At 49.4% G+C, this 27552-nt stretch overlaps 1 protein-coding gene across 4 annotated transcripts in view; it reads right to left on the reverse strand.

Annotated features, from left to right (window-relative positions):
* The window catches only part of LOC139394117 (attractin-like), a 252717-nt gene extending 230768 nt beyond the window's left edge, over positions 1–21949 (reverse strand). For all 4 annotated transcript variants that reach the window (XM_071142146.1, XM_071142145.1, XM_071142147.1 and 1 more), the window contains exon 1: positions 21482–21949. In XM_071142146.1, the coding sequence (XP_070998247.1) occupies positions 21482–21756 (275 nt within the window). In that variant the 5' untranslated portion in view covers positions 21757–21949. The remainder of the gene's footprint in view (positions 1–21481) is intronic.
* Positions 21950–27552: the final 5603 nt, after the last annotated feature.

Below are 27552 nucleotides of genomic sequence, written 5' to 3' on the forward strand. Positions count from 1 at the left end.
ATGTAGGGAAGAAAGACGAGGGTAGAAGTGTGCACCATGTAGGGAAGAAAGACGAGGGTAGAAGTGTGCACCATGTAGGGAAGAAAGACGAGGGTAGAAGTGTGCACTATGTAGGGAAGAAAGACGAGGGTAGAAGTGTGCACTATGTAGGGAAGAGGGATTTGACAAATGGGGGAAACAATCTTTACGTTTAATAAACGGCCTGCTTTTTTTCCGGGCAACTCCCATTTCTGAGTGTATATTTGGCCTTGTGTTTTTAGGTTATTATCCTGCTGAAAATGGAATTTGTTGGGAAGCAGACAACCAAGGTTTTCCTCTAGGATTTTGCCTGCAATATTCCAATTCTTTTAAAAACCTCCCTAGGCCTTGCAGATGACAAGCCTGTTCCATGCAGCCTCCACCATGTTGGTACTCAGAATACTCGCTTTGTATGCCAGACATAACGTTCTTCATTGATTGCAAACAAATTGTTTTTTCATTAATTTTTTATTTTGTACAGACTTCCTTCCTTTTCACTGTCATTGAGGAACTGTGAAATAAATCCAATGTTCTCTTATAACTGTTTTAAAGTCACCATTGGCCTCGTGGTAAAATCCCTGAGTGGTTTCCTTCCTCTCTGGCAACTGAGTTAGGAAGGGCATCTGTATTTTATAGTGACTGGGTGTATTAATACAGCATCCAAAGTGGAATTATTAGCTCAAAGCAGAAAGTATTCAGAACCGTTGATTTTTTTTCCACATTTTGTTACATTAAAAAAAATCATTACAGCTAAAATATAAAATTGTTTTTTTTAAATATAATCTCTACATACAATACCTCATAATGACATCACATACAGTCAATAATACAGTATAAACAAGTCTATATACGATGTGATCAAATGAGGTGAGATAAGGGAGGTAAAGGCAAAAAAGGGGCCATGGTGGCAAAGTAAATACAATATAGCAAGTAAAACACTGGAATGGTAGATTTGCAGCGGAAGAATGTGCAAAGTAGAGATAAAAAATAATGGGGTGCAAAGGAGCAAAATAAATATATAAATTAAATACAGTAGGGAAAGAGGTAGTTGTTTGGGCTAAATTATAGGTGGGCTATGTACAGGTGCAGTAATCTGTGAGCTGCTCTGACAGTTGGTGCTTAAAGCTAGTGAAGGAGATAAGTGTTTCCAGTTTCAGAGATTTTTGTAGTTCGTTCCAGTCATTGGCAGCAGAGAACTGGAAGGAGAGGCGGCCAAAGAAAGAATTGGTTTTGGGGGTGACCAGAGAGATATACCTGCTGGAGCGTGTGCTACAGGTGGGAGATGCTATGGTGACCAGCGAGCTGAGATAAGGTGGGACTTTACCTAGCAGGGTCTTGTAGATGACATGGAGCCAGTGGGTTTGGCGACGAGTATGAAGCGAGGGCCAGCCAACGAGAGCGTACAGGTCGCAATGGTGGGTAGTATATGGGGCTTTGGTGACAAAACGGATTGCACTGTGATAGACTGCATCCAATTTGTTGAGTAGGGTATTGGAGGCTATTTTGTAAATGACATCGCCAAAGTCGAGGATTGGTAGGATGGTCAGTTTTACAAGGGTATGTTTGGCAGCATGAGTGAAGGATGCTTTGTTGCGAAATAGGAAGCCAATTCTAGATTTAACTTTGGATTGGACATGTTTGATATGGGTCTAGAAGGAGAGTTTACAGTCTAACCAGACACCTAAGTATTTGTAGTTGTCCACGTATTCTAAGTCAGAACCGTCCAGAGTAGTGATGGTAGCCAGGCGGGCAGGTGCAGGTAGCGATCGGTTGAAGAGCATGCATTTAGTTTTACTTGTATTTAAGAGCAATTGGAGGCCACGGAAGGAGAGTTGTATGGCATTGAAGCTTGCCTGGAGGGTTGTTAACACAGTGTCCAAAGAAGGGCCAGAAGTATACAGAATGGTGTCGTCTGCGTAGAGGTGGATCAGAGACTCACCAGCAGCAAGAGCGACCTCATTGATGTATACAGAGAAGAGAGTCGGTCCAAGAATTGAACCCTGTGGCACCCCCATAGAGACTGCCAGAGGTCCGGACAGCAGACCCTCCGATTTGACACACTGAACTCTATCAGAGAAGTAGTTGGTGAACCAGGCGAGGCAATCATTTGAGAAACCAAGGCTGTCGAGTCTGCCGATGAGGATGTGGTGATTGACAGAGTCGAAAGCCTTGGCCAGATCAATGAATACGGCTGCACAGTAATGTTTCTTATCGATGGCGGTTAAGATATCGTTTAGGACCTTGAGCGTGGTTGAGGTGCACCCATGACCAGCTCTGAAACCAGATTGCATAGCAGAGAAGGTATGGTGAGATTCGAAATGGTCGGTAATCTGTTTGTTGACTTGGCTTTCGAAGACCTTAGAAAGGCATGGTAGGATAGATATAGGTCTGTAGCAGTTTGGGTCAAGAGTGTCCCCCCCTTTGAAGAGTGGGATGACCGCAGCTGCTTTCCAATCTTTGGGAATCTCAGAGGTTGAACAGGCTAGTAATAGGGGTGGCAACAATTTCGGCAGATAATTTTAGAAAGAAAGGGTCCAGATTGTCTAGCCCGGCTGATTTGTAGGGGTCCAGATTTTGCAGCTCTTTCAGAACATCAGCTGAACGGATTTGGGAGAAGGAGAAATGGGGAAGACTTGGGCGAGTTGCTGTGGGGGGGTGCAGTGCTGTTGACCGGGGTAGGATTAGCCAGGTGGAAAGCATGGCCAGCCGTAGAAAAATGCTTATTGCAATTCTCAATTATGGTGGATTTATCAGTGGTGACAGTGTTTCCTATCTTCAGTGCAGTGGGCACTACGGGACTCTGGTCCTCTATATATATAGGGCACTACGGGACATTGGTCCTCTATATATAGGGCACTACGAGACTCTGGTCCTCTATATATATAGGGCACTACGGGACTCTGGTCCTCTATATATATATAGGGCACTACGAGACTCTGGTCCTCTATATATAGGGCACTATGAGACTCTGGTCCTCTATATATAGGGCACTACGGGATGTATCCTCAGAACAGTGTAAATGAGTACAGAAAACAGATAGGAGAGAGCAGGGCTATATCACTTACACTGTTCTGAGGATACGTCCCAATCAGCACCCTATTCCTTACATAGTGCACTGCTTTGACCAGAACCCTATTGAAGCCCTATGGGCTGTGGTCAAAAGTAGTAAACTATATTAAGAAATAGGTTTCTGTTTAGGATGCAGCCTGTCTGTGTGTCCCCTAGCAAACGCAAACAGGCCGCATCCCAAACAGCACCCTATTCTCTAATATAATGCAGGGGCCCCGGTTATAAGTAGTGCACTATGTAGGGAATAGTGGCCCCGGTTACAAGTAGTGCACTATGTAGGGAATAGTGGCCCTGGTTACAAGTAGTGCACTATGTAGGGAACAGTGTTCTATTTGTGAGGATTCCACACGAGGCCATCTGAGGACAGAACATGATAAAGGAAGTTCTGTGCTCACCACATCATCTGCATGATTCAATCCTCCTGGGTGTCCAAGGTCCAGTGTGACCAACACAGAGCACATACCATTACTGGGAATGCTTTCTGATGCAATTACTGCTGTTGACAAAACAGGGCAGGTGTGTGTACGTGCGCTGCACGGCCAGGTGTGTCCTACTAAGGTAAAGGACCAACCCTCTAGACAAACAACAGAACAAACTAAGCATTGGGTTCCATGTCCAGCTAGACAGACAGTGATAGTCAAAAGTTTAATTCCATGGTTTTAATAGTAAAGACATCAAAACTAGGAAATAACACATATGGAATCATGTCATAACTAAAAGAAGTGTTAAACAAAACATATATTTTATATTTGAGATTCTTCAAAGTAGCCATCCTTTGCCTTGAGGACAGCTTTGCACACTCTTGGTATTCTCTCAACCAGCGTCATGAGGTAGTCACCTGAAACGCATGTCAATTAATTAACAAGTAAAAGTTAATTTGTGGAATTTCTTTCCTTCTTCATTTGATTGAGCCAATCAGTTGTTTTGTGAGAAAGTAGGGATGGTAAACAGAAGATGCCCTATTTGGTAAAATACTAAGTCCAGATTATGGCAAGAACAGCTCAAATAATCAAAGAGAAACGACAGTCCATCAATACTTCAAGATATGAAGGTCAGTCAATACAGAACATGTCAAGAACTTTGAAAGGTAGCAGCTCTCACAGTAATTTTACCCAACAGAGCCAGTTAGGATCCCGGGACAGACAGCAGCTCAGTGTCAGTCTCCACCCTGTACCATTAGGCCATTCTGGAGGGTGGGGACTGACACTGGGCTGTACCATTAGGCCATTCTGGAGGGTGGAGACTGACACTGGGCTGTACCATTAGGCCATTCTGGAGGGTGGGGACTGACACTGGGCTGTACCATTAGGCCATTCTGGAGGGTGGAGACTGACACTGGGCTGTACCATTAGGCCATTCTGGAGGGTGAAGCCCAGGAGACAGACACTGACACTGGGCTGTACCATTAGGCCATTCTGGAGGGTGGGGACTGACACTGGGGCTGTACCATTAGGCCATTCTGGAGGGTGGAGACTGACACTGGGCTGTACCATTAGGCCATTCTGGAGGGTGGAGACTGACACTGGGCTGTACCATTAGGCCATTCTGGAGGGTGGAGACTGACACTGGGCTGTACCATTAGGCCATTCTGGAGGGTGGAGACTGACACTGGGCTGTACCATTAGGCCATTCTGGAGGGTGGGGACTGACACTGGGCTGTACCATTAGGCCATTCTGGAGGGTGGAGACTGACACTGGGCTGTACCATTAGGCCATTCTGGAGGGTGAAGCCCAGGAGACAGACACTGACACTGGGCTGTACCATTAGGCCATTCTGGAGGGTGGGGACTGACACTGGGGCTGTACCATTAGGCCATTCTGGAGGGTGGAGACTGACACTGGGCTGTACCATTAGGCCATTCTGGAGGGTGGAGACTGACACTGGGCTGTACCATTAGGCCATTCTGGAGGGTGGAGACTGACACTGGGCTGTACCATTAGGCCATTCTGGAGGGTGGAGACTGACACTGGGCTGTACCATTAGGCCATTCTGGAGGGTGGAAACCAGGGATGCAAACTTCTCAGGGCCCAAAAAGGTGAAGTATTAAATCCCCGCTAGGGGGAAATCCCCCTCTGTTATTAATCTCTTCAAAATGTTGTACTATTACTAACATTTATGTTCAGCTTCAATGCCAGACAACACTCCTTCCGTGGCCTCAAACAGACTATTTTTTTTACCTTTATTTAACTAGGCAACAAATTCTTATGTTCAATGATGGCCTAGGAACAGTGGGTTAACTGGTCTAGGAACAGTGCCTTGTTCAGGGGCAGAACGACAGATTTGTACCTTGTCAGCTCGGGGATATGAACTTGCAACCTTTCGGTTACTAGTCCAACTCTCTAACCACTAGGCTACCCTGCCTGGGACAGTTGTGGGAGGATAGATCCCACATGTATACAACCAGTAGGCCTAGGCTACATAAAAACGTGTAAAGCCGTGTAAAGCAATGAGTCTGATGCAACAGATCAGAACATTAAAATGTTGATCAACTTATTTCATAACATTTTTAGGGCACCCATGTGCACAAAGCACTAGGATACACGCGAATGTGCACACTGCACTAGGATACACGCGAATGTGCACAAAGCACTAGGATACACGCGAATGTGCACAAAGCACTAGGATACACGCGAATGTGCACAAAGCACTAGGATACACGCGAATGTGCACAAAGCACTAGGATACACGCGAATGTGCACAAAGCACAGGACTTCCGGCGCCGACAGAGATGGCCGCCTCGCTTCGCGTTCCTAGGAAACTATGCAGTTTTTTGTTTTTTTACGTGTTATTTCTTACATTAGTACCCCAGGTCATCTTAGGTTTCATTACATACAGTCGAGAAGAACTACTGAATATAAGATCAGCGTCTACTCACCATCAGTACGACCAAGAATATGTTTTTTGCGACGCGGATCCTGTGTTCTGCCTTACAAACAGGACAACGGAGTGGATCCTATGCAGCGACCCAAAAAAACGACTCCGAAAGAGAGGGAAACGAGGCGGTCTTCTGGTCAGACTCCGGAGACGGGCACACCGTGCACCACTCCCTAGCATTCTTCTTGCCAATGTCCAGTCTCTTGACAACAAGGTTGATGAAATCCGAGCAAGGGTAGCATTCCAGAGGGACATCAGAGACTGTAACGTCCTTTGCTTCACTGAAACATGGCTCACTGGAGAGACTCTATCCGAAGCGGTGCAGCCAACGGGTTTCTCCACGCATCGCGCTAACAGAAACAAACATCTTTCTGGTAAGAAGAGGGGCGGGGGCGTATGCCTCATGGCCAACGTGACATGGTGTGATGAAAGAAACATACAGGAACTCAAATCCTTCTGTTCACCTGATTTAGAATTCCTCACAATCAAATGTAGACCGCATTATCTACCAAGAGAATTCTCTTCGATTATAATCACAGCCGTATATATCCCCCCCCCAAGCAGACACATCGATGGCTCTGAACAAACTTCATTTAACTCTCTGCAAACTGGAAACGATTTATCCGGAGGCTGCATTCATTGTAGCTGGGGATTTTAACAAGGCTAATCTGAAAACAAGACTCCCCAAATTTTATCAGCATATCGATTGCACAACCAGGGGTGGAAAGACCTTGGATCATTGTTACTCTAACTTCCGCGACGCATATAAGGCCCTGCCCCGCCCCCCTTTCGGAAAAGCTGACCACGACTCCATTTTGTTGATCCCTGCCTACAGACAGAAACTAAAACAAGAGGCTCCCACGCTGAGGTCTGTCCAACGCTGGTCCGACCAAGCTGACTCCACACTCCAAGACTGCTTCCATCACGTGGACTGGGACATGTTTCGTATTGCGTCAGATAACAACATTGACGAATACGCTGATTCGGTGTGCGAGTTCATTAGAACGTGCGTTGAAGATGTCATTCCCATAGCAACGATTAAAACATTCCCTAACCAGAAACCGTGGATTGATGGCAGCATTCGTGTGAAACTGAAAGCGCGAACCACTGCTTTTAATCAGGGCAAGGTGTCTGGTAACATGACCGAATACAAACAGTGCAGCTATTCCCTCCGCAAGGCTATCAAACAAGCTAAGCGCCAGTACAGAGACAAAGTAGAATCTCAATTCAACGGCTCAGACACAAGAGGCATGTGGCAGGGTCTACAGTCAATCACGGACTACAGGAAGAAATCCAGCCCAGTCACGGACCAGGATGTCTTGCTCCCAGGCAGACTAAATAACTTTTTTGCCCGCTTTGAGGACAATACAGTGCCACTGACACGGCCTGCAACGAAAACATGCGGTCTCTCCTTCACTGCAGCCGAGGTGAGTAAGACATTTAAACGTGTTAACCCTCGCAAGGCTGCAGGCCCAGACGGCATCCCCAGCCGCGCCCTCAGAGCATGCGCAGACCAGCTGGCCGGTGTGTTTACGGACATATTCAATCAATCCCTATACCAGTCTGCTGTTCCCACATGCTTCAAGAGGGCCACCATTGTTCCTGTTCCCAAGAAAGCTAAAGTAACTGAGCTCAACGACTACCGCCCCGTAGCACTCACATCCGTCATCATGAAGTGCTTTGAGAGACTAGTCAAGGACCATATCACCTCCACCCTACCTGACACCCTAGACCCACTCCAATTTGCTTACCGCCCAAATAGGTCCACAGACGATGCAATCTCAACCACACTGCACACTGCCCTAACCCATCTGGACAAGAGGAATACCTATGTGAGAATGCTGTTCATCGACTACAGCTCGGCATTCAACACCATAGTACCCTCCAAGCTCGTCATCAAGCTCGAGACCCTGGGTCTCGACCCCGCCCTGTGCAACTGGGTACTGGACTTCCTGACGGGCCGCCCCCAGGTGGTGAGGGTAGGCAACAACATCTCCTCCCCGCTGATCCTCAACACTGGGGCCCCACAAGGGTGCGTTCTGAGCCCTCTCCTGTACTCCCTGTTCACCCACGACTGCGTGGCCACGCACGCCTCCAACTCAATCATCAAGTTTGCGGACGACACAACAGTGGTAGGCTTGATTACCAACAACGACGAGACGGCCTACAGGGAGGAGGTGAGGGCCCTCGGAGTGTGGTGTCAGGAAAATAACCTCACACTCAACGTCAACAAAACTAAGGAGATGATTGTGGACTTCAGGAAACAGCAGAGGGAACACCCCCCTATCCACATCGATGGAACAGTAGTGGAGAGGGTAGCAAGTTTTAAGTTCCTCGGCATACACATCACAGACAAACTGAATTGGTCCACTCACACAGACAGCATCGTGATGAAGGCGCAGCAGCGCCTCTTCAACCTCAGGAGGCTGAAGAAATTCGGCTTGTCACCAAAAGCACTCACAAACTTCTACAGATGCACAATCGAGAGCATCCTGGCGGGCTGTATCACCGCCTGGTATGGCAACTGCACCGCCCTCAACCGTAAGGCTCTCCAGAGGGTAGTGAGGTCTGCACAACGCATCACCGGGGGCAAACTACCTGCCCTCCAGGACACCTACATCACCCGATGTCACAGGAAGGCCATAAAGATCATCAAGGACATCAACCACCCGAGCCACTGCCTGTTCACCCCGCTATCATCCAGAAGGCGAGGTCAGTACAGGTGCATCAAAGCTGGGACCGAGAGACTGAAAAACAGCTTCTATCTCAAGGCCATCAGACTGTTAAACAGCCACCACTAACACTGAGTGGCTGCTGCCAACACACTGACACTGACTCAACTCCAGCCACTTTAATAATGGGAATTGATGGGAAATGATGTAAATATATCACTAGCCACTTTAAACAATGCTACCTTATATAATGTTACTTACCCTACATTATTCATCTCATATGCATACGTATATACTGTACTCTATATCATCGACTGTATCCTTATGTAATACATGTATCACTAGCCACTTTAAACTATGCCACTTTGTTTACATACTCATCTCATTTGTACATACTGTACTCGATACCATCTACTGTATCTTGCCTATGCTGCTCTGTACCATCACTCATTCATATATCCTTATGTACATATTCTTTATCCCCTTACACTGTGTACAAGACAGTAGTTTTGGAATTGTTAGTTAGATTACTTGTTATTACTGCATTGTCGGAACTAGAAGCACAAGCATTTCGCTACACTCGCATTAACATCTGCTAACCATGTGTATGTGACAAATAAAATTTGATTTGATTTGATTTGATTTTGAGGATACACGCGAATGTGCACACAGCACTAGGATACACGCGAATGTGCCCAAAGCACTAGGATACACGCGAATGTGCACAAAGCACTAGGATACACGCGAATGTGCACAAAGCACTAGGATACACGCGAATGTGCACACAGCACTAGGATACACGCGAATGTGCACACAGCACTAGGATACACGCGAATGTGCACAAAGCACTAGGATACACGCGAATGTGCACAAAGCACTAGGATACACGCGAATGTGCCCAAAGCACTAGGATACACGCGAATGTGCCCAAAGCACTAGGATACACGCGAATGTGCCCAAAGCACTAGGATACACGCGAATGTGCATTTGTCTTCCGAACTATGAAAGAAAGTTGAAAACCACTAGAAAGAAACAGGCTACTAGTTTAAATGGATGGGGTCAGATTCTGGCTACTAGTTTAAATGGACAGGGTCAGATTCTGGCTACTAGTTTAAATGGATAGGGTCAGATTCTGGCTACTAGTTTAAATGGATAGGGTCAGATTCTGGCTACTAGTTTAAATGGACAGGGTCAGATTCTGGCTACTAGTTTAAATGGATAGGGTCAGATTCTGGCTACTAGTTTAAATGAATAGGGTCAGATTCTGGCTACTAGTTTAAATGGATAGGGTCAGATTCTTGGTTACTAGTTTAAATGGATAGGGTCAGATTCTGGCTACTTTGAAGCAAGGTAAAACATGCCACATAATATGTCGTAAAACATTCAGGTTTCAAACCATTAAAGTTGTAGACAGTCATCCACCTATAAGTTTACATTTGTCACACTGCCTCCAGCTGGTGAAACCTGCCTTCTGTTGCCTATGCATTTGAATGGTGAATGGGAAGCGTGCTTTAATTACCATGTTGAGAAATAAAATAAGCAATTATTTTTTTAAATCGTGGCCATAAAACAATTAACACGAGATAGCATTTAGAATTGAGAAATGATTGGTCTTCTGTCTGACAGATGTTCCACTCCGAGGCACTGTATCTGTATTCCGTACATGTGTGGTAAAATAGATAAATATACACACGCGCCAATTTAATTCCACTAAATTATGCAAATGACCAATAAGCATGACCAGCCAAATGTGTTTCCATCCACTGGTATGTTATTAATTAATAGGCTAAAATTATTTAATTCATAATGGGAATTTTTTTTTTTTAGTCTCAATGGTGCCAATTTATCATCAGATTTTCAACAACAAAAAATTCAGCCAAAAGCCAACTATTAAGTACTGATGAACCCCTGGGCTTATGGTATCGGGGGGTACACAGAATGGAACCCCTGGTTTTATGGTATCTGGGGGGGGTATGCAGAATGGAACCCTGGTCTTATGGTATCGGGGGGTACGCAGAATAGAACCCCTGGTCTTACGGTATCTGGGGGTATGCAGAATGGAACCATGGTCTTACGGTATCTGGGGGGTATGCAGAATGGAACCCTGGTCTTGCGGTATCTGGGGGTATGCAGAATGGAACCCCTGGTCTTACGGTATGCAGAATGGAACCCCTGGTCTTATGGTATCGGGGGGTATGCAGAATGGAACCCTGGTCTTACGGTATGCAGACTGGAACCCCTGGTCTTACGGTATCTGGGTGTATGCAGAATGGAACCCTGGTCTTACGGTATCTGGGGGGTATGCAGAATGGAACCCTGGTCTTACGGTATCTGGGGGTATGCAGAATGGAACCCCTGGTCTTATGGTACGCAGAATGGAACCCCTGGTCTTATGGTATCTGGGGGGTATGCAGAATGGAACCCTGGTCTTGCGGTATCTGGGGGTATGCAGAATGGAACCCCTGGTCTTACGGTATGCAGAATGGAACCCCTGGTCTTACGGTATCTGGGGGTATGCAGAATGGAACCCCTGGTCTTACAGTATGCAGAATGGGACCCCTGGTCTTATGGTATCGGGGGGTATGCAGAATGGAACCCTGGTCTTACGGTATGCAGAATGGAACCCCTGGTCTTACGGTATCTGGGTGTATGCAGAATGGAACCCTGGTCTTACGGTATCTGGGGGGTATGCAGAATGGAACCCTGGTCTTACGGTATCTGGGGGTATGCAGAATGGAACCCCTGGTCTTATGGTACGCAGAATGGAACCCCTGGTCTTATGGTATGCAGAATGGAACCCCTGGTCTTACGGTATCGGGGGGTATGCAGAATGGAACCCCATGTCTTATGGTATCTGGGGGGTATGCAGAATGGAACCCCTGGTCTTACGGTATCTGGGGGTACGCAGAACGGAACCCCTGGTCTTATGGTATGCAGAATGGAACCCCTGGTCTTATGGTATTGGGGGGTATGCAAAATGGAACCCTGGTCTTACGGTATCTGGGGGGTATGCAGGATGGAACCCCTGGTCTTACGGTATCTGGGGGGCATGCAGAATGGAACCCCTGGTCTTACGGCATCTGGGGGTACGCAGAATGGAACCCCTGGTCTTACGGCATGCAAAATGGAACCCTGGTCTTACGGTATCTGGGGGTATGCAGAATGGAACCGTGGTTTAGTGGTATCGGGGGGTACGCAGAACGGAACCGTGGTTTAGTGGTATCGGGGGGTACGCAGAACGGAACCGTGGTTTAGTGGTATCGGGGGGTACGCAGAACGGAACCCTGGTTTAGTGGTATCGGGACGTACGCAGAACGGAACCCTGGGTTAGGGGTATCGGGACGTACGCAGAACGGAACCCTGGTTTAACGGTATCAGGGGGTACGCAGAACGGAACCCTGGTTTAACGGTATCGGGACACGCAGAACGGAACCCTGGTTTAACGGTATCGGGACGTACGCAGAACGGAACCCTGTTTTAACGGTATCGGGACGTACGCAGAACGGAACCCTGTTTTAACGGTATCGGGACGTACGCAGAACGGAACCCTGGTTTAACGGTATCGGGACGTACGCAGAACGGAACCCTGGTTTAGCGGTATCGGGACGTCCGCAGAACGGAACCCTGGGTTAGCGGTATCGGGACGTACGCAGAACGGAACCCTGGGTTAGCGGTATCGGGACGTACGCAGAACGGAACCCTGGTTTAGCGGTATCGGGGGGTATGCAGGATTGGTCAACTTCAGCAGCTTTATTTCTTGAATGTTTTGGCATTCAGGTCTAAAAAGTATGTTTCTGAGCACTTCTGCAAACATGTATGGAAGGTTTCATTAGGCCATTCTGAACAGGGAGGGGGACCAAGGCTGAGCACCGATACAGTGTAACACATTGGGCTGTACCATTAGACCAAGGGGGAGACCAAGGCAGAGTCAAAACAACTGGGCAGTACAGACACATTGGGCTGTACCATTAGAGAGAGATGAACACAAGGCCTGTATTCATAACATCAGCACAACATTGTTGCTCAATAACCCTGCCGGAAGACCCATCATAACACATTGATCACATAGAACACTGTCTGGCTACTGTTACTAGGGCGGCTTCCACAGTTCCCGTCATATCAAACATCTGTACGGGGGGACGTGGTAAATAGCTGGTGATATGGGGGTCGTGGTAACTAGCTGGTGAAGGGTGGGGGGGGTTGTGGTAACTAGCTGGTGAAGGGGGGGTCGTGGTAACTAGCTGGTGAAGAGGGGGACGTGGTAACTAGCTGGTGAAGGGGGGGGGGGTTGTGGTAACTAGCTGGTGAAGGGGGGGGGGGTCGTGGTAACTAGCTGGAGCAGGGGGGGACGTGGTAACTAGCTGGTGAAGGGGGGGGGGGGTCGTGGTAACTAGCTGGTGAAGGGGGGGGACGTGGTAACTAGCTGGTGAAGGGGAGGACGTGGTAACTAGCTGGTGAAGGGGGGGTCGTGGTAACTAGCTGGAGAAGGGGGGGGGGGCGGGACATGGTAACTAGCTGGTGAAGGGGGTGAAGGGTGGGGGGGGTTGTGGTAACTAGCTGGTGAAGGGGGGGGACGTGGTAACTAGCTGGTGAAGGGGGGGTCGTGGTAACTAGCTGGTGAAGGGGGGGGGGACGTGGTAACTAGCTGGTGAAGGGGGGGACGTGGTAACTAGCTGGTGAAGGGGGGGACGTGGAAACTAGCTGGTGAAGGGGGGGGTTGTGGTAACTAGCTGGTGAAGGGGGGGGGGGCGTGGTAACTAGCTGGTGAAGGGGGGGGACGTGGAAACTAGCTGGTGAAGGGGGGGACGTGGAAACTAGCTGGTGAAGGGGGGGGGGCGTGGTAACTAGCTGGTGAAGGGGGGGGACGTGGTAACTAGCTGGTGAAGGGGGGGGGGGGGTCGTGGTAACTAGCTGGTGAAGGGGGGGGGGGGGTTGTGGTAACTAGCTGGTGAAGGGGGGGACGTGGTAACTAGCTGGTGAAGGGGGGGGACGTGGAAACTAGCTGGTGAAGGGGGGGAGGACATGGTGGGGGGTTGTGGTAACTAGCTGGTGAAGGGTGGGGGGGGGTTGTGGTAACTAGCTGGAGCAGGGGGGGTCATGGTAACTAGCTGGAGCAGGGGGGGGGGGCGTGGTAACTAGCTGGAGCAGGGGGGGGGGGGGGGGTTGTGGTAACTAGCTGGTGAAGGGGGGGGTCGTGGTAACTAGCTGGAGCAGGGGGGGACGTGGTAACTAGCTGGTGAAGGGGGGGGGGGTCGTGGTAACTAGCTGGTGAAGGGGGGGACGTGGTAACTAGCTGGTGAAGGGGGGGGGGGTTGTGGTAACTAGCTGGTGAAGGGTGGGGGACTTGGAAACTAGCTGGTGAAGGGGGGGAGGACATGGTGGGGGGGGGACGTGGTAACTAGCTGGTGAAGGGGGGGGGGGGGGGGGTCGTGGTAACTAGCTGGTGAAGGGGGGGGACGTGGTAACTAGCTGGTGAAGGGGGGGTCGTGGTAACTAGCTGGAGAAGGGGGGGCGGGACGTGGTAACTAGCTGGAGCAGGGGGGGGGGGGGCGTGGTAACTACCTGGAGCAGGGGGGGTCGTGGTAACTAGCTGGAGCAGGGGGGGGGGGGGGGGGGCGTGGTAACTAGCTGGAGCAGGGGGGGGGGGGGGGGGTTGTGGTAACTAGCTGGTGAAGGGGGGGTCGTGGTAACTAGCTGGTGAAGAGGGGGACGTGGTAACTAGCTGGTGAAGGGGGGGGGGGTTGTGGTAACTAGCTGGTGAAGGGGGGGGGGGGTCGTGGTAACTAGCTGGAGCAGGGGGGGACGTGGTAACTAGCTGGTGAAGGGGGGGGGGGGTCGTGGTAACTAGCTGGTGAAGGGGGGGGACGTGGTAACTAGCTGGTGAAGGGGAGGACGTGGTAACTAGCTGGTGAAGGGGGGGTCGTGGTAACTAGCTGGAGAAGGGGGGGGGGGGGGCGGGACATGGTAACTAGCTGGTGAAGGGGGTGAAGGGTGGGGGGGGTTGTGGTAACTAGCTGGTGAAGGGGGGGGACGTGGTAACTAGCTGGTGAAGGGGGGGTCGTGGTAACTAGCTGGTGAAGGGGGGGGGGACGTGGTAACTAGCTGGTGAAGGGGGGGACGTGGAAACTAGCTGGTGAAGGGGGGGACGTGGAAACTAGCTGGTGAAGGGGGGGGTTGTGGTAACTAGCTGGTGAAGGGGGGGGGGGCGTGGTAACTAGCTGGTGAAGGGGGGGACGTGGAAACTAGCTGGTGAAGGGGGGGGACGTGGAAACTAGCTGGTGAAGGGGGGGGGACGTGGAAACTAGCTGGTGAAGGGGGGGGGACGTGGTAACTAGCTGGTGAAGGGGGGGGACGTGGTAACTAGCTGGTGAAGGGGGGGGGGGGGGTCGTGGTAACTAGCTGGTGAAGGGGGGGGGGGGGGGGGTTGTGGTAACTAGCTGGTGAAGGGGGGGACGTGGTAACTAGCTGGTGAAGGGGGGGGACGTGGAAACTAGCTGGTGAAGGGGGGGAGGACATGGTGGGGGGTTGTGGTAACTAGCTGGTGAAGGGTGGGGGGGGTTGTGGTAACTAGCTGGAGCAGGGGGGGTCATGGTAACTAGCTGGAGCAGGGGGGGGGGGCGTGGTAACTAGCTGGAGCAGGGGGGGGGGGGGGGTTGTGGTAACTAGCTGGTGAAGGGGGGGGTCGTGGTAACTAGCTGGAGCAGGGGGGGACGTGGTAACTAGCTGGTGAAGGGGGGGGGGGGGGGTCGTGGTAACTAGCTGGTGAAGGGGGGGACGTGGTAACTAGCTGGTGAAGGGGGGGGGGGTTGTGGTAACTAGCTGGTGAAGGGTGGGGGACTTGGAAACTAGCTGGTGAAGGGGGGGAGGACATGGTGGGGGGGGGACGTGGTAACTAGCTGGTGAAGGGGGGGGGGGGGTCGTGGTAACTAGCTGGTGAAGGGGGGGGACGTGGTAACTAGCTGGTGAAGGGGGGGTCGTGGTAACTAGCTGGAGAAGGGGGGGCGGGACGTGGTTACTAGCTGGAGCAGGGGGGGGGGGGCGTGGTAACTACCTGGAGCAGGGGGGGTCGTGGTAACTAGCTGGAGCAGGGGGGGGGCGTGGTAACTAGCTGGAGCAGGGGGGGGGGGGGGGGGGGTTGTGGTAACTAGCTGGTGAAGGGGGGGGTCGTGGTAACTAGCTGGAGCAGGGGGGGACGTGGTAACTAGCTGGTGAAGGGGGGGGGGTCGTGGTAACTAGCTGGTGAAGGGGGGGGACATGGTAACTAGCTGGTGAAGGGTGGGGGGGGTTGTGGTAACTAGCTGGTGAAGGGGGGGGGGGTCGTGGTAACTAGCTGGTGAAGGGGGGGGGTCGTGGTAACTAGCTGGTGAAGGGGGGCGACGTGGTAACTCGCTGGTGAAGGGGGGGGTCGTGGTAACTAGCTGGAGAAGGGGGGGGCGGGACATGGTAACTAGCTGGTGAAGGGGGTGAAGGGTGGGGGGGGTTGTGGTAACTAGCTGGTGAAGGGGGGGGACGTGGTAACTAGCTGGTGAAGGGGGGGTCGTGGTAACTAGCTGGTGAAGGGGGGGGGGACGTGGTAACTAGCTGGTGAAGGGGGGGACGTGGTAACTAGCTGGTGAAGGGGGGGACGTGGAAACTAGCTGGTGAAGGGGGGGGTTGTGGTAACTAGCTGGTGAAGGGGGGGGGCGTGGTAACTAGCTGGTGAAGGGGGGGGGACGTGGAAACTAGCTGGTGAAGGGGGGGGACGTGGAAACTAGCTGGTGAAGGGGGGGGGACGTGGTAACTAGCTGGTGAAGGGGGGGGGACGTGGTAACTAGCTGGTGAAGGGGGGGGACGTGGTAACTAGCTGGAGCAGGGGGGACGACGTGGTAACTAGCTGGAGCAGGGGGGGGGCGTGGTAACTAGCTGGAGCAGGGGGGGTCGTGGTAACTAGCTGGAGCAGGGGGGGGGGGGCGTGGTAACTAGCTGGAGCAGGGGGGGGGGTTGTGGTAACTAGCTGGTGAAGGGGGGGGGGCCGTGGTAACTAGCTGGAGCAGGGGGGGACGTGGTAACTAGCTGGTGAAGGGGGGGGGGTCGTGGTAACTAGCTGGTGAAGGGGGGGGGACGTGGTAACTAGCTGGTGAAGGGGGGGGTCGTGGTAACTAGCTGGAGAAGGGGGGGGCGGGACATGGTAACTAGCTGGTGAAGGGGGGGGGCGTGGTAACTAGCTGGTGAAGGGGGTGGACGTGGAAACTAGCTGGTGAAGGGGGGGGGTTGTGGTAACTAGCTGGTGAAGGGGGGGAGCGTGGTAACTAGCTGGTGAAGGGGGGGGACGTGGTAACTAGCTGGTGAAGGGGGGGGACGTGGTAACTAGCTGGTGAAGGGGGGGGACGTGGAAACTAGCTGGTGAAGGGGGGGGGGGCGTGGTAACTAGCTGGTGAAGGGGGGGGGGGGACATGGTAACTAGCTGGAGCAGGGGGGGGGGGGTGGTAACTAGCTGGAGCAGGGGGGGGCGTGGTAACTAGCTGGAGCAGGGGGTGGCGTGGTAACTAGCTGGAGCAGGGGGTGGCGTGGTAACTAGCTGGAGCAGGGGGTGGCGTGGTAACTAGCTGGAGCAGGGGGGGGGCGTGGTAACTAGCTGGTGCAGGGGGGGGGCGTGGTAACTAGCTGGTGCAGGGGGGGGCGTGGTAACTAGCTGGAGCAGGCCTCCGTTACCATAGACAGTCAGCTAGCCTCCGCTACCATAGACAGTCAGCTAGCCTCCGTTACCATAGACAGTCAGCTAGCCTCCGCTACCATAGACAGTCAGCTAGCCTCCGTTACCATAGACAGTCAACTAGCCTCTGTTACCATAGACAGTCAGCTAGCCTCCGTTACCATAGACAGTCAGCTAGCCCCCGTTACCATAGACAGTCAGCTAGCCTCCGTTACCATAGACAGTCAGCTAGCCTCTGTTACCATAGACAGTCAGCTAGCCTCCGTTACCATAGACAGTCAGCTAGCCCCCGTTACCATAGACAGTCAGCTAGCCTCCGTTACCATAGACAGTCAGCTAGCCCCCGCTACCATAGACAGTCAGCTAGCCTCCGTTACCATAGACAGTCAGCTAGCCTCTGTTACCATAGACAGTCAGCTAGCCCCCGTTACCATAGACAGTCAGCTAGCCTCCGCTACCATAGACAGTCAGCTAGCCTCCGTTACCATAGACAGTCAGCTAGCCTCCGTTACCATAGACAGTCAGCTAGCCTCTGTTACCATAGACAGTCAGCTAGCCTCCGCTACCATAGACAGTCAGCTAGCCTCCGCTACCATAGACAGTCAGCTAGCCTCCGTTACCATAGACAGTCAGCTAGCCTCCGTTACCATAGACAGTCAGCTAGCCTCCGTTACCATAGACAGTCAGCTAGCCTCCGTTACCATAGACAGTCAGCTAGCCCCCGTTACCATAGACAGTCAGCTAGCCTCCGTTACCATAGACAGTCAGCTAGCCTCCGTTACCATAGACAGTCAGCTAGCCTCCGTTACCATAGACAGTCAGCTAGCCTCCGTTACCATAGACAGTCAGCTAGCCTCCGTTACCATAGACAGTCAGCTAGCCTCCGTTACCATAGACAGTCAGCTAGCCTCCGTTACCATAGACAGTCAGCTAGCCTCCGTTACCATAGACAGTCAGCTAGCCTCCGTTACCATAGACAGTCAGCTAGCCCCCGTTACCATCGACAGTCAGCTAGCCCCCGTTACCATAGACAGTCAGCTAGCCCCCGTTACCATAGACAGTCAGCTAGCCCCCGTTACCATAGACAGTCAGCTAGCCTCCGTTACCATAGACAGTCAGCTAGCCTCCGTTACCATCGACAGTCAGCTAGCCCCCGCTACCATAGACAGTCAGCTAGCCTCCGCTACCATAGACAGTCAGCTAGCCTCCGCTACCATAGACAGTCAGCTAGCCTCCGTTACCATAGACAGTCAGCTAGCCTCCGTTACCATAGACAGTCAGCTAGCCTCCGTTACCATAGACAGTCAGCTAGCCTCTGTTACCATAGACAGTCAGCTAGCCCCCGTTACCATAGACAGTCAGCTAGCCCCCGTTACCATAGACATTCAGCTAGCCCCCGTTACCATAGACATTCAGCTAGCCTCCGTTACCATAGACAGTCAGCTAGCCCCCGTTACCATAGACATTCAGCTAGCCTCCGTTACCATAGACAGTCAGCTAGCCTCCGTTACCATAGACAGTCAGCTAGCCTCCGTTACCATAGACAGTCAGCTAGCCTCCGTTACCATAGACAGTCAGCTAGCCTCCGTTACCATAGACAGTCAGCTAGCCTCCGTTACCATAGACAGTCAGCTAGCCTCTGGGTCATTCGACCTCAAAGGACACAAGAAAAAGGCTGGACATCCACCATGTGAGATTGCTCTAAATTAATTTATATTAGAAACAGACAGGCCTAAAATTATCATTCCGGCAACATTATTTTGTTGAAATATAATTTGATCTGAGAAATTAGGCTAATAGATTGCACACAAATTTGCCCTTTTAATTCATATAATATTGAATAAATATCTGATTTAGACCCAACTCTATTTTAACAATGACCGCATTTCCACGTGAGTAAAGTCATACCGTATGTATTTATTTTGTAATCACGAAGTTTCAGTACAATTTTTAAAAGCCAACAGATAATTTTGTTCGCTCGACATGGTGGGATCTTTTTGTGAAATGCCGATGGAAACACCTTGATGCGCTAATATCGATACAATTACCCATCATATCTAAGTAAACTAGGAATCGCGGTGTGTGTGGTCCTCCCACTACGACTCAGGAAGTCATGCAGTTTATGAGGCTACAGATGAAATAAGTTATGATGAACGTCACAGGGTAGTGAAAGTGCACGGCCTGAGCTTGATGCTCCTTTCCAATAGATGTCGAGGGTATTATACTGGTGACGCAATTGATGACTGATGCTCGACTTTCGTTGACATATGAAAGCATTCTGGAGCTCATCCATCATCATCATCATCATGTAGCCTGCACACAGAGCCGTACTGCATCTGAGAGCTCTGTTCGCAGAAGAGCTCGTGGCAAGATCAGGGTCACGTCTTCTATTTACCGTAACAGTTTGTGACAAATATTTTCGGTACAGTTGAAAATGCACATTAAAAACATTAGGTTTTTTTAATTTAATACATGAAAACTTTAGCAAAATAGTACATTTTACGCCATCACACACTGATTTTTGATCTGCAACAAGTCAATTGGGTGGAAACATCTCTGGTGGGGAAATTTGCATATTATTTTAGAATACATGCATGAAAATATGTCACCATGGAAACCTCGCTAATGAGTAAGAAACCCAAAGAAGTTGTCAAAAGCCATCCAAGGACTCCCCACACCACCCCGACAACGAGGAGATAGTATCTGTTCTCTATGTCTGACTGGTAGTATGGAGCTGCTGCTCAGAGTATTGTTTCTGCATCCTATGTAATGTATTCTCAGTGATGCCTCCCCTCCTCCCTGTCCAGAGAAATCAGTCATTTAAGTTGTTGGGGCAGCAGGTAGCCTAGTGGTTAGAGTGTTGGGCCAGTAACCAGCAGGTAGTCTAGTGGTTAGAGTGTTGGGTCCAGTAACCAGCAGGTAGTCTAGTGGTTAGCGTGTTGGGCCAGTAACCAGCAGGTAGTCTAGTGGGTAGCGTGTTGGGCCAGTAACCAGCAGGTAGCCTAGTGGTTAGAGTGTTGGGCCAGTAACCAGCAGGTAGCCTAGTGGTTAGAGTGTTGGGCCAGTAACCAGCAGGTAGTCTAGTGGTTAGAGTGTTGGGCCAGTAACCAGCAGGTAGTCTAGTGGTTAGAGTGTTGGGCCAGTAACCAGCAGGTAGTCTAGTGGTTAGAGTGTTGGGCCAGTAACCAGCAGGTAGCCTAGTGGTTAGCGTGTTGGGCCAGTAACCAGCAGGTAGTCTAGTGGTTAGAGCGTTGGACTAGTAACCGAAAGGTTGCTAGATTGAATCCCTGAGCTGACAAGGTAAAAAAATCTGTCGTTCTGCCCCTGAACAAGGCAGTTAACCCACTGTTCCTAGGCTGTCATTGAAAATAAGAATTTGTTCTTAACTGACTAGTTAAATAAAATCATGTCCCATTCTACATCCTGATATTACTGTAACGCCCCTGGGTTTATCAACACGGAAATTGACTCGATAGCAAGCCGGACTTCGGGCTAGAAGGTCGAGGGTTCTAGACCTGCTCCCTGCCTGTTTCATTACATTACTATGACCACTAGATTGTGCTGTTCGTGCTATTAGGTGATTGTATGACACTATGGGTTTAATTGGCCACTGTTTCAAATGTTAACTTTTTATAATTTGTGTCACCAATCCAATGCAAGTCTATGGTACCTATATTAGCATTTCCACGCTTCAAGTCTAACTCATTCTAAAGTATCAACAAATGGATTCAATAATGTTACTTATAGATGATTTGGATTAGGTTGTGAATGATTTTAATCTCGTTCTCCGTTTACATCTTTCCGGTGGCTACGATACCGTCAGGAAATTGGGTTTATATAGGTACCATTGATTTGCATTGGATTTGTGACACAAATGCTAAAAAGTTTGCATTTGAGACAGTGTCCATGTAAACAAAACTCCTACAGTAGACGCCTTCGTACATTTGTGTGTAATGTCATGGAACTGAGAGTCATGATCAAGGACTAGCTGTGAGAGAGAAACAGAAAGAGAGAGATGGGGACGTCTCATCTGCAGAAGAAGAAGTGGGAGGTGGAATAGAGAAGTGGGACCGATGTAGCTAGATCATTCAAACAATAAGGATAGGTAGTCAATATACAGTACAGTACAGCACAGTCGTAGGCAGCGATTCTCACCTGAACCTTCCTCCGCAGTGTTGGCATTGGTCCCCGATCCAGCCGGGGCTGCACACACAGTTGCCCGTTACCGTGTTGCATTGCCCATTCATGCACGGTTTGTCGCATTCTTTCGCCTCGGTGACAGCGGGAAGTCCAAAGAGCAGCCCGAACACGGAGAAAAGGAGCAGTGTTTGGAGCATCGAGCCCCGGCCACCAACCTCCACCAGCCCGCTGGTCAGGCTCCGGCTGCGGCCAGCATCACAGCAGGCCCTCCGCCATATCGCCCCGTCCATTCTCCTAACGTCTACTGCCTGAAACAAGTCCGCGCCACCAGTCCACTCCTGGTCGTATCTGGATGCGACCGGCTTGGTTTTCAAGCTCTGTGGTAATTCGGGAGGGACACCGTTGTTGATAGAATGATTTCTATCTCCTTGTTGTGAATGATTCTAATCTCGTTCTCCGTTTACATCTTTCCGGTGGCTACGATACCACCACCGCATATTGACATCAGGAAATGGGGTTTATTACACACGGAAATGCGTAATGACTAACAGATGGCGCGGGGACTTGAATTTTATTATGGGAATACAATTCCAATTGAATTTGTTCCAGTAAGTTTATGATCAGTTTTATCTAACACATTATTTAATGCCTTCTTACACGTTATAAATATGTTTTTAATTGAATTGCATTAAGGTTTATTTAGGGTGACCGCATTTAAAGTGTTGAGTGCTGAAGCGCACAGGGCATAAACATCGTCTGTCCTCGGTTGTAACACTCACTACCGATTTCCAAACTGCTTCTGGAAGCAAAGGCAGCACAACAACTGATCATCGGGAGCTTCATGAAATTGGTTTCCGTGGCCGAGCAACTTTACACCACCCTAAAATCAACATATGCAATGCCAGCTTTGGCTGGAGTGGTGTACAGCTCGCTGCCATTGGATTCAGGAGCAGTGGAAACGCATTCTCTGGAGTGATGAATCACGCTTCACCATCTGGCTAATCTGGTTTTGGCAGATGCCAGCATGACACTGCCCCTGTGCACAAAGCGAGGTCCAGGAGGAGGAGAAATGGTCTGGGGATGTTTTTCATGGTTCGGCCCCAATGACCCCATTCACAAAGTGAGGTCCATACAGAAATGGTTTGTCGAGATCGGTGTGGAAGAACTTGACTGGCCTGCACAGAGCCCTGACCTCCACCCCATCGAACACCTTTGGGATGAATTGGAACGCAGACTGCGAGCCCGACCTCACTAATACTCTTGTGGCTGAATGGAAGCAAGTCCCTGCAGCAATGTTCCAACATCTAGTGGAAAGCCTTCCCAGAAGAGTGGAGGCTGTTATAGCAGCAATGTTCCAACATCTAGTGGAAAGCCTTCCCAGAAGAGTGGAGGCTGTTATAGCAGCAATGTTCCAACATCTAGTGGAAAGCCTTCCCAGAAGAGTGGAGGCTGTTATAGCAGCAATGTTCCAACATCTAGTGGAAAGCCTTCCCAGAAGAGTGGAGGCTGTTATAGCAGCAAAGGGGGGGACCAACTCCATTTTAATGCCCATGATTTTGGAATGAGATGTTCGACGAGCAGGTGTCCACATACTTTTGGTTATCTAGTGTATATGTGACCAACAGATATATACCTGCACCTGTACATAGCCCATCTATAATTTAGCCCAAACAACTACCTCTTCCCCTACTGTATTTATTTTGCTCCTTTGCACCCCATTATTTTTATTTCTACTTTGCACATTCTTCCACTGCAAATCAACCATTCCAGTGTTTTACTTGCTATATTGTATTTACTTTGCCACCATGGCCTTTTTGCCTTTACCTCCCTTCTCACCTCATTTGCTCACATCGTATATAGACTTATTTTTCTACTGTATGTTTGTTTTACTCCATGTGTAACTCTGTGTCGTTGTATGTGTCGAAATGCTTTGCTTTATCTTGGCCAGGTCGCAATTGTAAATGAGAACTTGTTCTCAACTTGCCTACCTGGTTAAATAAAGGTGAAATAAAAATAAAATAAAAAATATCTATTCCCTGTCATGTGAAATCCATGGATTAGGGCCTAATGAATTTATTTCAATTGACAGATTTCCTTATATGAACTGTAAGTCAGTAAAATGTTTGAAATTGTTGCATGTTGCGTTTATATTCTCATTAATCAGAAGTAATTCTATTCAGTTGTCCTCCAGGGCATCGTGGATGAAATGGGAAGAGACATCGACTGGACCAAGTGTTCACGATGTGCTGAGATCCTCCACCTTCTGCACCTACGGACAGGAGAAGGTGAGAGACTACAAGATGTTGGGGGACAGCGCGTAAATCAGCCAACCCTTCCTTTTCACTGTCACGCCCAAACGAGATAATGGTGCCCTGCAATCCTAGAACAAGAATGCCTGTGTGAGTCGTGGGAGGGTGGTCATTGAGCAGACCTTTGGCCGGATGACATGCAAGTGGAGGGACCTCAAACACCAGAGTAGATGTGGTGGTGAAGACCATTATGGCGCTATGCACGCTGCATATTGGTCCTGCTGACAGGGGTGATGAGTATCCACAGGGTTGCCCAAGGAAGGGGGACGATAATGAAGTTAATGTCATTAGTGGTTAAGTTCAAATTGAAGTTTGATAAGATATTTCCATTCTGTGTTAGATTGAATCAAATGAATGAATGAAATGTTATTTTCATGTCAAATCACCAGTTGTCAACCCTTCCCTTCACAATATCAACCCTTCCCTTCACAATATCAACCCTTCCCTTCACAATGTCAACCCAACCCATCACAATGTCAACCCATCCCATCACAATGGCAACCCATCACAATGTCAACCCATCCCATCACAATGTCAACCCATCCCATCACAATATCAACCCATCACAATGTCAACCCATCCCTTCACAATGTCAACCCAACCCATCACAATGTCAACCCATCCCTTCACAATGTCAACCCATCCCATCACAATATCAACCCATCCCTTCACAATGTCAACCCATCCCTTCACAATATCAACCCATCCCTTCACAATGTCAACCCATCCCATCACAATGGCAACCCATCACAATGTCAACCCATCCCATCACAATGTCAACCCATCCCATCACAATGTCAACCCATCAAAATGTCAACCCATCCCTTCACAATGTCAACCCATCCCATCACAATGTAAACCCATCCCTTCACAATGTCAACCCATCACAATATCAACCCATCACAATGTCAACCCATCCTTTCACAATGTCAACCCATCCCTTCACAATGTCAACCCATCCCATCACAATGTCAACCCTTCACAATGTCAACCCATCCCTTCACAATGTCAACTCATCCCTTCACAATGTCAACCCATCCCTTCACAATGTCAACCCATCCCTTCACAACGTCAACCCATCCCTTCACAATGTCAACCCACCTCTTCACAATGTCAACCCATCCCTTCACAATGTCAACCCATAACAATATCAACCCATCACAATGTCAACCCATCCCTTCACAATGTCAACCCACCTCTTCACAATGTCAACCCATCCCTTCACAATGTCAACCCACCTCTTCACAATGTCAACCCATCCCTTCACAATGTCAACCCATCACAATGTCAACCCATCCCTTCACAATGTCAAACCATCCCTTCACAATGTCAACCCATCCCTTCACAATGTCAACCCATCCCTTCACAATGTCAACCCATCCCTTCACAATGTCAACCCATCCCTTCACAATGTCAACCCATCCCATCACAATGTCAACCCATCACAATGTCAACCCATCCCATCACAATGTCAACCCATCCCTTCACAATGTCAACCCACCTCTTCACAATGTCAACCCATCCGTTCACAATGTCAACCCATCCCATCACAATGTCAACCCATCACAATGTCAACCCATCACAATGTCAACCCACCTCTTCACAATGTCAACCCAACCCATCACAATGTCAACCCATCCCTTCACAATGTCAACCCATCACAATGTCAACCCACCTCTTCACAATGTCAACCCAACCCATCACAATGTCAACCCATCCCATCACAATGGCAACCCATCACAATGTCAACCCATCCCTTCACAATGTCAACCCATCACAATGTCAACCCATCCCTTCACAATATCAACCCATCCCTTCACAATGTCAACCCTTCCCTTCACAATGTCAACCCACCTCTTCACAATATCAACCCACCTCTTCACAATGTCAACCCAACCCATCACAATGTCAACCCAACCCATCACAATGTCAACCCATCACAATGTCAACCCATCCCATCACAATGTCAACCCATCACAATATCAACCCACCTCTTCACAATGTCAACCCATCACAATATCAACCCACCTCTTCACAATGTCAACCCATCACAATGTCAACCCATCCCATCACAATATCAACCCACCTCTTCACAATATCAACCCACCTCTTCACAATGTCAACCCATCCCTTCACAATGTCAACCCACCTCTTCACAATGTCAACCCATCCCTTCACAATGTCAACCCATCACAATATCAACCCACCTCTTCACAATGTCAACCCATCCCTTCACAATGTCAACCCATCACAATATCAACCCACCTCTTCACAATGTCAACCCATCCCTTCACAATGTCAACCCACCTCTTCACAATGTCAACCCAACCCTTCACAATGTCAACCCATCCCTTCACAATGTCAACCCATCCCATCACAATGTCAACCCATCACAATGTCAACCCACCTCTTCACAATGTCAACCCAACCCATCACAATGTCAACCCATCACAATGTCAACCCATCCCATCACAATATCAACCCACCTCTTCACAATATCAACCCACCTCTTCACAATATCAACCCACCTCTTCACAATATCAACCCACCTCTTCACAATGTCAACCCACCTCTTCACAATATCAACCCACCTCTTCACAATATCAACCCACCTCTTCACAATATCAACCCACCTCTTCACAATGTCAACCCACCTCTTCACAATGTCAACCCACCTCTTCACAATGTCAACCCACCTCTTCACAATGTCAACCCACCTCTTCACAATATCAACCCACCTCTTCACAATGTCAACCCAACCCATCACAATGTCAACCCATCACAATGTCAACCCATCCCATCACAATATCAACCCACCTCTTCACAATATCAACCCACCTCTTCACAATATCAACCCACCTCTTCACAATATCAACCCACCTCTTCACAATGTCAACCCACCTCTTCACAATATCAACCCACCTCTTCACAATATCAACCCACCTCTTCACAATGTCAACCCACCTCTTCACAATGTCAACCCACCTCTTCACAATGTCAACCCACCTCTTCACAATGTCAACCCACCTCTTCACAATGTCAACCCACCTCTTCACAATGTCAACCCAACCCATCACAATGTCAACCCATCACAATATCAACCCACCTCTTCACAATATCAACCCACCTCTTCACAATGTCAACCCACCTCTTCACAATATCAACCCACCTCTTCACAATATCAACCCACCTCTTCACAATATCAACCCACCTCTTCACAATGTCAACCCACCTCTTCACAATGTCAACCCACCTCTTCACAATGTCAACCCACCTCTTCACAATGTCAACCCACCTCTTCACAATGTCAACCCACCTCTTCACAATGTCAACCCAACCCATCACAATGTCAACCCATCACAATATCAACCCACCTCTTCACAATATCAACCCATCCCTTCACAATGTCAACCCATCACAATATCAACCCATCACAATATCAACCCACCTCTTCACAATATCAACCCATCACAATATCAACCCACCTCTTCACAATATCAACCCACCTCTTCACAATGTCAACCCAACCCATCACAATGTCAACCCATCACAATATCAACCCACCTCTTCACAATATCAACCCACCTCTTCACAATGTCAACCCACCTCTTCACAATATCAACCCACCTCTTCACAATATCAACCCACCTCTTCACAATATCAACCCACCTCTTCACAATGTCAACCCACCTCTTCACAATGTCAACCCACCTCTTCACAATGTCAACCCACCTCTTCACAATGTCAACCCACCTCTTCACAATGTCAACCCACCTC

The sequence above is a fragment of the Oncorhynchus clarkii genome, unplaced genomic scaffold (genome assembly GCF_045791955.1).
Source record: "Oncorhynchus clarkii lewisi isolate Uvic-CL-2024 unplaced genomic scaffold, UVic_Ocla_1.0 unplaced_contig_2974_pilon_pilon, whole genome shotgun sequence".
NCBI classification, from domain to species: Eukaryota; Metazoa; Chordata; class Actinopteri; order Salmoniformes; family Salmonidae; genus Oncorhynchus; species Oncorhynchus clarkii.